The following is a 13291-nucleotide window of genomic DNA, read 5'->3' on the forward strand; positions in this document are numbered from 1 at the left end:
AAACGCATAAAGACTCAGAGACGGGTGCAGAGAAAGCGGACTTTATTGAAGATATGTGCCGCCCCGAAGCGGAAACGGAGGTGCCCTTGCCGCGCTCAGGCTTTACGCGGAGGTGCCCGCGGCGGTCTGGAGCCTCACACCGAGGTGCCCTCGGCGGGCTGCCCCTCCTTCTTGTTGTCCTCCGGTTTCATGGCGGGGAAGAGCAGCACCTCCTGCAAACGGAGACAGCGTCAGCGGCCGCGCCGACCAGCAACGCCACATCCCGTGCGGAGATCTCGCGAGAGCTGCCCCAGCCCCGGCTCCGCTGGTCAGCTGCGCCTCAGAGATCTGAGCAAGTGCGCAAAGGAGCTTTTCCTAGCTTTTCCCAGGCGGGATTCTGCGTCTTAAAGAATCGCACGCAGCTGCATTGTCTGGCACTGGTTTCGTCGAAGAGACGGCCTGCTTTGCCGAATCCCATTCCCTGCTACCTGACAAAACCAGCAGTAGGAAAGCACTGCCACTGCCAATGCTTACCTTGATGTTATTGGAATCTGTAAGGAACATGGTCAAGCGATCAATTCCCATGCCCCAGCCAGCTGTAGGAGGAAGACCATACTCCAGTGCAGTGCAGAAGTTTTCATCAATAAACATGGCTTCATCATCACCTGCAGCTTTTGCCTAAATGAGAGTAATAGTAAAACGTGGATTGTACAGAGCTAGACAGTATCACTCCTGCTAACCCCTACCAAAAAGGAGGAATACTGCAATTTGTAGAAGCCATGAAACTGATTGGTGCCTGATAGAGCTGTGCAAATGAGTAACAGATGAAGGAACCTCAGCACACAGAGAACTCTTGAGATCCTTCATACAGGTGCTCCTAAAATAGCTCTAGACTCAATTCCTTTCTGACTTACAAGTTTCCTATGTCCGCAAAGGTCCAGGCTCTTCACTTCAGTAAAAGCCATCTTTCAGAGCCATATGGCAGCAGATGACAGTAGAATGAATTGCTTTCAAAGGCTTATAAGGTTGTATTGGTAGCAACCCCCCTTTCAATGTTTGCAGAAGCAACAAAGAAGCATAATTACTTGAATCGTCAGTAGCTGCTCCACAAACTAAGATTAGGGGCTGTTTTTTTCCCTCTCAAATAGAAAGGCTAAAAAACCCTATACTGAGATGGTAACTAATGCACCCAACCCTGACAGTCTCCAAGTGACAAAAGTCATAATAATTAAAACACAGATTAGCCAACCGTCTCAAATTTAGAAAATGCCAAAAATAAGTGTCAAAGCAACAGCAAACACTTTTGCTCACAGGTTCAAGAAGACTTTGCTAAGACTGTTATGGCAAATTTTTCTCCCTGAAATCCTGAAATGCAAACTGTCATCCTTCATCTCAGTCTCCACCTTAACATTAAATGTTGAGGCTAATTTTCATTCAATACGTATAATCATATGTCTGCAAAGTCTGGCTATAATCATGAGAGAACTGCAGCAAGCATATGTACAACAGACCGAAAATTAAAGACGTCTGTAATATTATTCATTCTGACTGAACATTTTGAAATTTACCATCAAGCTAGTTAACATAAATCTATTTTTCTGGCTTTGACAATTGTTTAAACCTCTCAGGCACTTTGAAGCCATTAGAAAGAATATGAAGATCAGGAACTGTTTCTGCAGACCATATCATTTGACCTCGGTCATGTGTGGATACAATATTGCTGCTAGCAAGAATTTTCTTGCTTCTTTCTAAGCCCGTGGGATACTTTTCTCTCTCACGAAGAGATTAGCAGAAGTTCTATAAACTATGAACACCAGCGACCTTGTAGACCTATGTTTATGGTACAGTAGGGAAATATTTTGACAATGGATGTTTAGGATTTCTAGCCAATCAACCCAGGGGGTGGCTAATCCTTTGTCCAATTAGACTATGAAGAAAAAAGTCTAGAAAAGAGTTCGTAAAATAATTTAATAAATCAATCTTGCTGCACAATTCCTACCTGTTGGATCTTCTCTCCTCTCCTATGGCTGCGGGATACAGTAATAGTTATGTGTGGCCAAGCATGCACTCATGGATGTGTACACCAAATTAATAACGAGTTTCAGTCACTCCCTTTGGAGGCTCACATAGAGAAATCTAGTATTATAAATTTGCAAGCCTAATAGTTTCCAATCTGGACCTGTATCCCGTGAGTCACCTTAAAATATTAGTGACTCTGTTCAGGAAATTAAGCTACTTCTTACACAGCATTCAAACTCTTACTGGACATGAAAATTAGTTTAAGAACCTAGAAGTATAATGTTGTATGACTATATAAATACTTAACTGGGAAAAAAAAACCTTTCAACCCGGGCAAGACACAGAAAACATTTTGCACATTTGGGTTTTTCCAGATTAGTACTTTGGGTGGAATAAAAGGGAAGATATTCCAAAACAAAGTTGCACTAAAAAACCTCATCAACAGCAGTGTTTGACCTCATTTACCTTAAAGAGCAAGGTTCCTATAAAAGGAATCGAATTTTAATGACAGGCTTTCATTTCAGTGACAAATACTCGCTCAAAGTAGTAGCAACTCTTTTCAGCAGTAGGTACTAATGACAGATTTGGAACAGACATAGGAAATACTCTTTGCTTACATGCCTGTATTATATTCACTATCAGCAAGACACCATACCTTGGCCTGATCCTCAAAAAGCTGACGCTGCCGGAAAGGATCATTAAGTTCCGTGTACGCATTGCACACTTCCTTCTTCATTACAAAGAGTTCAAAGCGTTCTGTTAGTCCCGGAAGAGAGCGATGCCTGTGTGAAGAAGACAAAACAGACATACCTTAAAATAAACATACTTATAGAAGCAAAAAGCACATATGTGACTTAGGGGCATTGCTCACCCTTAGCACTAACAGCTGTCAAAACTTCTAAGTACTAAGTATTGACACACCTCTTCCCTGGATGATGGGTTTCATGCTCAGGAATCAATGTCTATCTTGGTTTGTGTCAAAATTCACAAACAAGTACACAACATCAAAATCTCTGCTTTCACATATGCAACTTTTTTTTTTAATGAAGTAGAAGATTTGAGTTACACACTGACGGTGTGTCATACTCTTACCATTTGGCAAGCGGACTCATGACCTGCGGGTGATCACAGATGAATGTAGGGTTGATACAAGTGACTTCCAGGAATTCACCAACTAACTGGGAAAACAAAAGCAAAACAATGTTGGGTTGATACAAGTGACTTCCAGGAATTCACCAACTAACTGGGAAAACAAAAGCAAAACAATGTTGGGTTGATACAAGTGACTTCCAGGAATTCACCAACTAACTGGGAAAACAAAAGTGAAACAATTATGCAGTGTACAACTATGCACTTTCCTAGCAGTGCCTTCACCAAGCACCCTAATTTCCTCTCTTCACTACTGAAGAAAGTACAAAAAAATCTGAAGAGCTTCCGAAGTATTTCTGGTCATGTTAATGTCTTCATCAACAGAGAGTGTTTCCCAGTCAGGTAAGGAAAAACGATACAGCAAAAACTGTGTAATAGGTCAATTTGCACAGCAAGGCCCAATGGGAAAAGCATCAAAAGAACAGCTATCAGACAATATTTGGGTACAAAGGAATACAGCTGATGGAACTATATGGTATTTCCACCCTTTTGGTCAGCTACATACAGATGGACACATCTCACAAACAAAACTGACCTAAGATAAAGCAAATCTGTTTTAACCACAAGAGACCAGTTATCCAACTAAAATCCCCTACTGCTCAAGTTAAGCAGACATAAGTAAACTACATTTTGGTGTAGACGACACAAAAGAAGATTTTGACACAGCAAGTTTTCTCATGGTAATACAGCAATAGCTGAAGTGCATTGCAGCATGTTTTTCCAGGTGCAGCTAAACTTTTTCTTCAAAGAGACTTCTGTTGATACAGAGACATCCTCAAAAGACATTGGGATTATAAAAATAGCACCTTTACTTACTTTGTCAAGAAGTCTGGCTGTTGTCCTGGGAGGCGGACATTCAACATTTCTCTCCACACAAAGGTTATCAAAGAACCTGCGAGTTTCTGAAATTGCAGACAAAAATTAGAACAGGAACCCCAGCAACCATTTTTTGTTCTTCAACATTTCTTAAGAGTGACTTACAAGATCTCAATGGTAGACACCATGAAAAATATGAGTTTAAACGTCAATCTACAAAAACAGTGTTTGGTTTTAACTGTTTACAGTAAAAGAGTAGTTATTTTATACTTCAGAAATTTGACAACAGTTAAGCACAACACCACGTAACTGCTGGATGTAATTAATTGGGGGGAGGTGGGGCAGAAAGAGGAGGGAACTGGGGGGAAAAACAATCACTATAAAGTATATGAACTAGTTTCCTTATGTCTCTTAATACCAGGAATAAAATAGCACATAATTACATTTTTAAGAAAGGCCCTAATAATCATACACCCAAGCTACAATTACAGGCATGTAAACTCAACCACACAAAAGAGAAGGAATAAGAAGTAAAAAGCTGGATCTCTTCAAGAACTCCCTACATCATGCCTCTTGAGTATATCCTTTCACATATATTCAACAACAGAAGAGGCTAAAGAGTCAGCTCCTGCCAAAGACGGCAAGGAATGAAGGCTTCTCTCTGGACTCAGGTAAACCAACAAAACCAGAGGAAAGTAATCCCATATGTTAGTACTACTTCAGAAAAAGCAGCTGACAGACTGCAGCCTGAGAACTTGTGACCTTTTGCCCACTTTCTGTTACGGAAGAATTACAGGACACTCATACTCAGCATCTAACCTTCAGTTTCAAAACACTCAGTTGATGGAAATTTCACTCCTAGGACCTTTTCCAGATCATACACCATGCTAATGCGCCGGAAGGGAGGAGTAAAATCTATCTCATAGGTCTGTCCATCTTGACCATCTGGGTGGTAAGTGATCTTGTAACTCCCAGTAATGTGTTTCACCATCCCTACAAAAGGAACGTGAGGTTTAGAAGAATAGTATGCTACGTAATAACCAATTCTTCCAGAGATTCTTACTCATTTTTTAATAATTTTGCATACTTCACCTGAAAGCAACTTCTCTGTAATTTCCATTAAGTCATGGTAGTCTGCATAAGCCATATAAAACTCACAAGTTGTGAACTCAGGGTTGTGAGTCAAATCAATTCCTTCATTCCGGAACTGACGCCCAATTTCATATACTCTATCCAGACCACCAACCACCAGCATCTAAACAAAATGAAATTCTAGTAAATACACTTTCTCAAAAGAACCTAAGAGAGCCCAAACACATGCAACTGCAACACAACCTTACAAATCTCATTCATGAGACAAGTCCACCTTTCTTCAAAAATAATCCTCATTTTAGCTACACTTGCTTTTGTTAAAACAGTTTGAAGAATATGGGCTTAGTAAGGCTTGCATTTTACCTTATGGTAAAGTTCTGGAGCAATTCTCATATATAAATTCATATCCAGTTCATTGTGGTATGTGATAAATGGTTTTGCCACAGCTCCGCCTGGAATTACATTCATCATAGGAGTTTCAACCTGTAACAACAAAAACAATTTCCCTGTTTTCATGAAATCTGTTTCCAAACCAGAAATGCACAGATCAAGCAAACAAACAAAACCAGCTAGTTTTGATGAAAAAACTGTATTTCACTTATTGTTCGGCATTCCAGTATATAGAAACAATTCTGAACTAAAATGCACTGAAAAAAACTGCACTTTTTTCATGCAGTCAGTAATAACCAATTACTTAATTCATCTGTTGATATGAAGAGTCATTCATATTTACTACAAATGTGAACCTGCTGGGTTCATGTTATCAAAGCCAGGAACAGCGCTGTGGTATTATCACAAAATCCTCTCTCTACACCGCAGAAAATTAAATTCAACATGGCCAAGTGCAGTTTCCTGCACCTAGGTCAACACAATCCAATTCTGCCTACAGGAAGTAAAATTGGCTTTTCTCTCTACAGGCAAACCAGCATTTTAAAGATGTTGTTTCCACCTTAATTTACTGAAATATGGAAAGGACAGCAGTAGTTTGGAGTATTGCCTTGATAAAGGTTCCCAAGCCATAACCTCACCAACTGATGAATAACCTTAACTTTAGGAAGAGAAGAAAGGAATTGCTCCCATTACATTAAATTGATAAAACACACCATGCTGAGGCAATTATTGTCAGTTCTGTAAGTACTTTGTACATGAGCCTGAATATAAAACATCCTTGAAGCCGAGAAATTGTAAACACATTCAGTATGCAAAGAGAAGTGAACACCAATGCCTTACCTCAAGAAAGCCCAACTCATCTAGAAAGCTACGAAGGTAAGTGATGATCTTTGCACGGGTTATAAATTTCTGCCTCACATAATCATTAAGAATTAAATCCAAGTATCTCTGACGATATCTGGTTTCCTGAAAAGAACACGTATATTTAGAACAAGCTAGATAAAATGTCATGCCAAAGGAAAAAATACCAAAACAAAACTAATATTCCTTTGTTGACTGATAATATCAGCAGGTATCAAAGGTTGTCCATTCAGACCTATCTGTGGCATTCTTGCCCATGGCGGGGGTGTTGGAACTAAATGATCTTTAAGGTCCCTTCCCACCAAAACCATCCTAAGATCTGTCAAACTGCCTCCAAGACTGACAGGCATGACAAATACCTTATCTTTGAGGCCAAAATGAAGATGAGGCAACATGTGCAGGCATGGAGACAACAGAGTGATTTCATAAGGAATAATACTCAGTTCCCCTTTCCTTGTTTTCCCAGGATTCCCCTCTACACCAATAATGTCCCCACGACGCAGCTTGCTGTTAACACGGAAATACTCTTGCTCTGATTTGTAAAGGCTGTAATTACAAAACAAATATAAAATATAAGCACGTTTGTTTAAAGTTCAACATTCCAAGACAAAATGCATTTAAAAACCTATTTTTAAAAATTAAAAAAAAAAAATTGTGTATATATATATATATATAAGTTATTTTAACAGGAAATCGACCACAACATCTGAAACAAAACATTACTTGGCTGCCTAAGCCAAACCACAGATGAAATAGAATACTCAAATACAGGTATCTAGACCCCAGAATGCAGTGCAGTTTAGAATGCTACTGGGGATACCTCTGCTTACCTGGAATTTGCCATGACCTGCAACTTGACTCCTTCACCACGAAGATCATAGAAAATCAGTTTCCCTCCAGCAGCACGCTTTGCATGGACTCGACCTAAATATCAAAGTATGCTAAACATCAGGAAAAGAGTCCCTAGCAGAAAGGATACAGGGGCAAAAGCCACAGTACTATCACTTAGAATCATCAGCTCTGAACTATTCACTAACTACAAAAGAGAAGCAGTTAAGTCGCAAAATGAAAACTAGAAAGACCATAAAAATTTTGGGTCCCAGAGCCTATGTTACAGTCTGATCTTATAGTTGCAAGGGAAGTTGCACAGGTCCACTCAGTCTGAAGGGTACGTCCTGAATAGTTTAACACTGCTACAGACTTCATGACTAAGTAAGAGATCAGCAAAACTCAAAAAAGACCAACCCATCAATAAAAGCAGCTAAGATTTGACATTTTCCTGTATCCCAGATAAACTTTTACCTGCCACTCTCACTGTAACGTTTGTCAGGTGATCTCCTGGCTGCAGGTGACTGTACTTGTCTATAAAATCTGAGAGAGATAAGTCAACATGGAACTTGTGGGGATAGGGATCTTCATTGGAGCCCTTAAGCTGTTGGACTGCATGGCTACGAATCTTGTAGTATTGCTGTCACAAGAAACAAACAAAATCAAATTATTTTATTAGACTCTGAAAATATGCTACAGGCTGTGAACTAAAATGCAGCTGCCCTGATGCAGGAATATACATCTCTCCCCTTTTAGCCATTTAACTACCCATGAATAAAAAAAAATCAAATGCAAGTCAGTAAGATTTATTCAGAGAACATCTAATAAGCATGGGACCATATGCTCACATTTGGATCCAAGCTCTCCTCATCAGCACCAACGTTATCGTCAGAAGTCAAGGAAGGCTTATTTGAATGCTTTTCACTTTGCTCTTTCTGCTTTGCTTCTTTTTCAGCTGTTTTTCTCTCAGCCTTTAAACGTCTCTTCAGCTCACTGCAAAAGAGAAGGAAACTGGATGCAGCAAGTACTCCGATACTTCTACAGGAAAATGGTTGGCAGGATTCTGCCAAAATCTAACTGGACAAATAACCCTGTCACTTCTCTTACTTTTCCCAATAGTCAGAACAATTCTTAAACACGTTTAAACATTTTCTACTTTGAACTCCTTCAGTTCATCCCCTGCGATACAAATACTCAGAGAAAGTGAAAGCGAAATTATACATAGTTTAGACAGACCACGAGAACGCGTGCCTACGTGTCCAAGGGCTTGCCCCACTCTGTTGTATCCTAAGAACTTAGCAGCCCCACACAGCGTGTAAGTGAAACAAGGCGAACTCCCCCCGAAATAACGAAGGGTTCCCGAAGTCACCTTCGCTGTTCAGCCTATTCCCCCACGGCCCTCAGGCTCCTGCCGCGCTCCTGACCCCGCCGTGCAGAACTCCATAAGGAAAGAAGCGGCTCAAGCCAGACGCAAAGCACCGACCTGCTTTGGTCATGAAGCGCCTGCTGACATCGGAGCGCGGGCGCGGCCCTCCAGACCCAGCTGCGGAGCCGCGCAGCGCCGGAGCTCAGCATGGCGCTCCGACGGGTGCCTTGGCGGAGACACGCACCAGGTCAGCTGGACACACTTCACCTCCCCGGCCCGGCCCCACCTGACCACCCGCGCACCCTCACTTTTTGCTGAGGTGCGACTCAGTCTCCGCCGCTTCGCACTCGCGCGCCGCCGCCGCCATCTCCATCTCCCCACTGTTGCCACCGCCCTTCCGCCCTTGCGCGCCTGCGCACGCGGCGATGGTGGCGGGCGGAGCTGGGGCGGCGATGGCGGGCGGCCAGGCCGGGGCGGCGCGGTCCCGATCGCTTTTCCTGTGGGATGACGGTCGTCCTATGCGGTTCTACCTGCGGCCCGGCCTAGCCAAGCTGCGCGTGGCGCCACTAGTGCTGGCGGGCGGCGGGCGGCTGTGCCGGGTGCAGGAGCCGGGGGCCGTGCTCCTGGCGCAGCCCGGCGAGGCGGCTCCCGGCGGGGCCGTCTCAACCGAGTACGTGACAGAGTGCGTGGAGCGCAACCAGCGACTGCCGCTGGAGCCCTTCCTGCTGGCCGCCCGCGGCCGCCTGGCCTTCACGGAGGCAGAGGATGCGGCGCTGCTCCGGGCGGTGCGCGGCCAGGGCACGGTGCGGGAGAGCGGGCGTGCGCTGTGGATAGAGCTGGAGCGGAGCGGCCTGACGCGGCACAGCTGGCAGGCCATGCGTGACCGCTACCTGCGGCACCTGCGGCCGCGGCTCTGCGGTGAGCGGGGGCCACAGCGGCAGGGGAGGGCTGCGAGGGGTTGTGGTGGCGGGAACGAGCGTAGGTCCGGGCCCCGCTGAGGTCCGGCAGACGATGCCCCCGTATTTCCGCAGAGCCCCCGCAGACGGAGGATCCCACGCAGATCAAGGGTCTGTTCGCGGCAGCTAATCGGGAGTTTGAAAGCACGGAGGTGAGCGACCGGGGCAGCCGGGGGAGCAGCAGTGCTGCTGCAGCCGCTACTGCGCGCGAGCGGAACGGGGCAGGACTTCCCCGGTGTCACAGACGGTGCGGTAGAAACTCACGATTTACACATGAAATGAGTTTGCGCCGCGATATCCCTTCTGTGGCTAAACAGGAACTTCGTTTTGAGCTGTCACCTATGTGGTTTGCGATAAATGGTGCCTCGCTGGTGCATTTTGTCTAGATTCCCTGCCCGAGTTAACATGAGAGGGTTTATGTGATGGGGGTTATCTCGTTAAAACCTGTGTTGGCAAATGGAAGTCATCCTTTCAGCTCAGGCAAAAAACGTTCCTGCAGTTGCATCAACACTTACTTTTGCCTTTTCTGCTTAGTTTGTTCAAATTCTTCCTTATAGTTCCTTATGCTTTGCTGTGATCAGTACAGTCTTATTAACAGATATGGCTTCACTTCAGTCACTAACTTTTACTATGCCTAGTAATTTCTGGGGTTTTAATATACTGTAGAGTCAGAATGAAAGGTGGTTGGTTGCAGTGGTAAAAGACTTGCCAGAAAATACCATGTCTAATTGGTGATTCCACTTCTCTTACTGTTAGTCAGAAAGTGACTCTTCAGACGTTGCAGAACTTTCTACACAAGATGGAGTGGGAAGGTCCCCTGGAGAAACAGCATCTGATCTGAAAACTGGGCCAGAAGACTCTGCTTTCCCTGGCATTAAATTACAAAGTCAAGAAAGACCAAAAAGGACTTGTTCTTCTTCCAATGTGGTAGGACAAGTAGTAAAAACTATGGAGCACTTCATGGAGAAGTTTGCTGTGGACCTGTTCACTGTTACACAGGCCTTTCTGAAAAACAGCGGTGACGTGGAGGCTACTTCATACTTTCTGCAGACAGGGCAGCGCTTGGATGGGTACCCTGTATGGAGCAGAGAGGATGATTTAGAATTGCAAAAGGATGATGAACATGTCAGAAATAAATTGATAGCAAAATTTGGAGCTGAAAATGTAGCAAAGCGGATAGTATTTAGGGAGAGTTAGCAAGAGGACATGACTGATCTAGTAGGTTGCATGAAGTTAACAGTAGTTTCAGAAATGCAGTGGAAAATTTGATCAAAGTTCTGAAGTTTCAGAAATGCTTTAAAGTAATTTTTTTTTAATTAAAAGGCCTATTTTGCATCTCTACAGGTCTAAGAGGTGCAGCTGCTTTCATCCAAGCAAAGTAACACTTGTACCAGGCCGTATATTCTAGCTGGGAAAAGTACACCAGCTTTCAGGGCTGTGAGTAATAGCTGAAGTAGGAAATAAAAATTAAGAAAGAATAATCAGAAGCTATGTATCTATCACCTAAGTTGTGTTTGAGAGAGAACACCATTGCTAGGATACAGTCACAATCTGAAAAACTTGGTACTTCTAGCCTGAAACTGTGCACTGGTCACTTATTTTAATATTATTTGAAGTAAATCCTAAAAATCTGGAATTCATTCTTTTGATGAAATAAAATGGGCTGGTAAAGGCAAAGATTTTTTTTTTTTCTCTAAGGAGTTAACATTTTGGGTTTTTAGTTTATGGCCCTGTGGCACTCAGAAAATTAAGGTGAATTGGAAATGGTTGATTTTAAGCCAAATTAAAATTACACTGAAAATAAATAAGGAGATAATGAGACTGCTGTTTCAGGAAGCCACTGCAACACCTACTCATTATTCAAGGAGCTAAGCAATGTAACCACATAAATGCTGAAACAGCACTATCCTGTGTTTCACTGGACTGAAAAAGTGAGAATTAGTTGGCACAGTCATGCTATTCAGAGTAGACTTTGAACAGTTATTCAAGATTCGTGTGGAAGCCAGACAAGCACTTAATGAGAGAATGCAAGACAACACAGTAAATAAAGTAGTAAGATTTTTTTTTAAATTAGAAATGTTACCAGCTCAATTTGAAATCCAAGTATTGCTGATAACCAGGTTCATGAACAGGTGACCTGTCACCTCTTGCAGCCGAAAACTCCCATTCTAGCTTGGGCAGTGTACACATCTCAGCAGTACCATAGTGTTGCAATGGTCTTGTTCAACAAAACTGCTCTAGAATTCAAAGTGAGGGGTGGAACATATTAAGTAGCTGCAATATAACATGGTCAAATTTACTATATCCTTTTATAATTCTAAGTGACGCTTATTTTAAGAGTGGGTTTGTCTTATTGGGGCAGTTAGTCTAACGTTCAGTGCAGACTTCTGAGTCCACATACAGTGGTTTTTTACCTTTGCAGAGCTGTATGGACACACTGTCTGACGCTGAGAATCTTTCCATACGCACTTGGTGCGCTCAGTAGGTATAGGAACTAAGACACAAAGACCACAGTTTACTCAAAGTTGCCCTCTTTCATCTCTCATGAACTCCTGAAAGGTACTGCTTATCCATAGATTCACTTGCCTTGTGCAGGCACATGGGTCTAGGTCTCTTTCACCAGGTTAAAACCTGGAGGAGCCAGAGACGACACCATATCATATGGTTCTACTTCTGGTTCTGCCTTTCCCCATGAAAAAAATCCTTGTCTTCTGTGCTTTGTCTTACCTACAACACAGTTACGCTCCTTTCAACATGCTGGAGACAGTTTGGTTTTCGATGTTCATATGAGGTCCCTGTGCTATCACAAAAGGTCAGGAAGGTTCTTTTTGTAGCTCAAAGAAATTTCTTATTGCCTGGAGCAGCAATATTTGTATACCTGGAAAAGTAAGCAAAGTGGCAATGCACATACAAGGACTTTGAGTTAATTCCACAGCCAGAAATTCTGGGTCTGCAAACTATTACCTGGAATTTGGGTATTTCCTATTTGCTTCCTTTCAGAGTTAGCCAGCATTCATCAAAATCAATTAATTTCTGCCCTTTCATAGCTAGAGTTACCAGTGAAAAACTGATTGTATGCACCAGTTGGAAGAGCAACAGACAGGAATACCACAGAGTCAGCTTTTAAATGTCCTTTTGGCTGGAGACTTCTCCATCTTACATTTCATTGGTACAAAACCAGAGTTTACTCTTCTAAACTTGTACAATGTAAACTTAATGTTTGTTTCTAAACAGACTTCTGTTATCTTTATTGCGTATGCCAAAGGATGTAGTCACAGTTTTACACGTCGTCAGCAGCATCTTGAGATTTTCAGGGATTTTGTTGGGTTTTCCTTTTCCTCCTCCGAAAAGTATTTTAAGTCATCTTTGCTCGCATTAAGACAACTTGAAATTTTCATGTGACCAGACTGGTAGCAGACTTCACTGTTCCCAGAAAAAAAAAATCTTACAAATTGTTGCATTGAGGAAACATACCTAAAGCCCTGTAATAAAGATATACTGAAATCAGTCCTGCATTTTCTCTGATTAAGCTTAGGAAGCAGAAGCGAAAGTAATTTTCAAAACAGTGCATTAAGGAAATGCATCATACGTTACTTTCACGTCATTTTTTTACTGACTAGAAACACTATGAAGGTTTGTGTTCAGGTAAACGTGATACACAGAATTGATTGAGTCCACTGAAAACAAGTATTCATAATAAAACTTAAGCCACTCAAGCTGACATTGGTTATTGTAGAGATAATTAGCAATGCAGTGAAAAGAATCTATTTTTGCTCAGAATCAAGCTTCTTGGCACTTAAAGTAGGAAGCTCTTTAACTTTAGTAAGGCTTTTAG

At 42.5% G+C, this 13291-nt stretch overlaps 2 protein-coding genes across 5 annotated transcripts; one reads left to right on the top strand and one right to left on the bottom strand.

Moving 5' to 3' along the window:
- Positions 1-25: 25 nt before the first annotated feature.
- KARS1 (lysyl-tRNA synthetase 1) lies at positions 26-8912 on the bottom strand. 4 transcript variants are annotated; one of them, XM_048316410.1, is made up of 14 exons: positions 8809-8912; positions 7983-8127; positions 7609-7774; positions 7137-7230; positions 6666-6852; positions 6286-6411; positions 5419-5538; positions 5056-5218; positions 4783-4956; positions 3964-4049; positions 3091-3176; positions 2654-2780; positions 514-657; positions 26-212 (listed from the first exon to the last, which is right to left on the bottom strand). In XM_048316410.1, exons 1-14 carry the CDS (start codon positions 8871-8873, stop codon positions 135-137), a joined length of 1761 nt encoding a protein of 586 aa, XP_048172367.1. In that variant the 5' UTR covers positions 8874-8912; the 3' UTR covers positions 26-134. The 4 variants fall into 4 exon arrangements, with proteins under 4 accessions (XP_048172367.1, XP_048172366.1, XP_048172370.1 ...); XM_048316409.1 differs by lacking the exon at positions 8809-8912 and adding an exon at positions 8618-8777; XM_048316413.1 differs by lacking the exons at positions 7609-7774; positions 8809-8912 and having other exon boundaries at positions 7983-8007.
- An 11-nt stretch (positions 8913-8923) lies between these two features.
- LOC125331954 (TERF2 interacting protein) lies at positions 8924-12963 on the top strand. Its single transcript, XM_048316417.1, has 3 exons — positions 8924-9418; positions 9532-9608; positions 10213-12963. Exons 1-3 carry the CDS (start codon positions 8926-8928, stop codon positions 10651-10653), a joined length of 1011 nt encoding a protein of 336 aa, XP_048172374.1. The 5' UTR covers positions 8924-8925; the 3' UTR covers positions 10654-12963.
- The last annotated feature ends 328 nt before the right edge of the window (positions 12964-13291 follow it).

This window comes from Corvus hawaiiensis, chromosome 12, assembly GCF_020740725.1.
Source record: "Corvus hawaiiensis isolate bCorHaw1 chromosome 12, bCorHaw1.pri.cur, whole genome shotgun sequence".
NCBI lineage: Eukaryota > Metazoa > Chordata > Aves > Passeriformes > Corvidae > Corvus > Corvus hawaiiensis.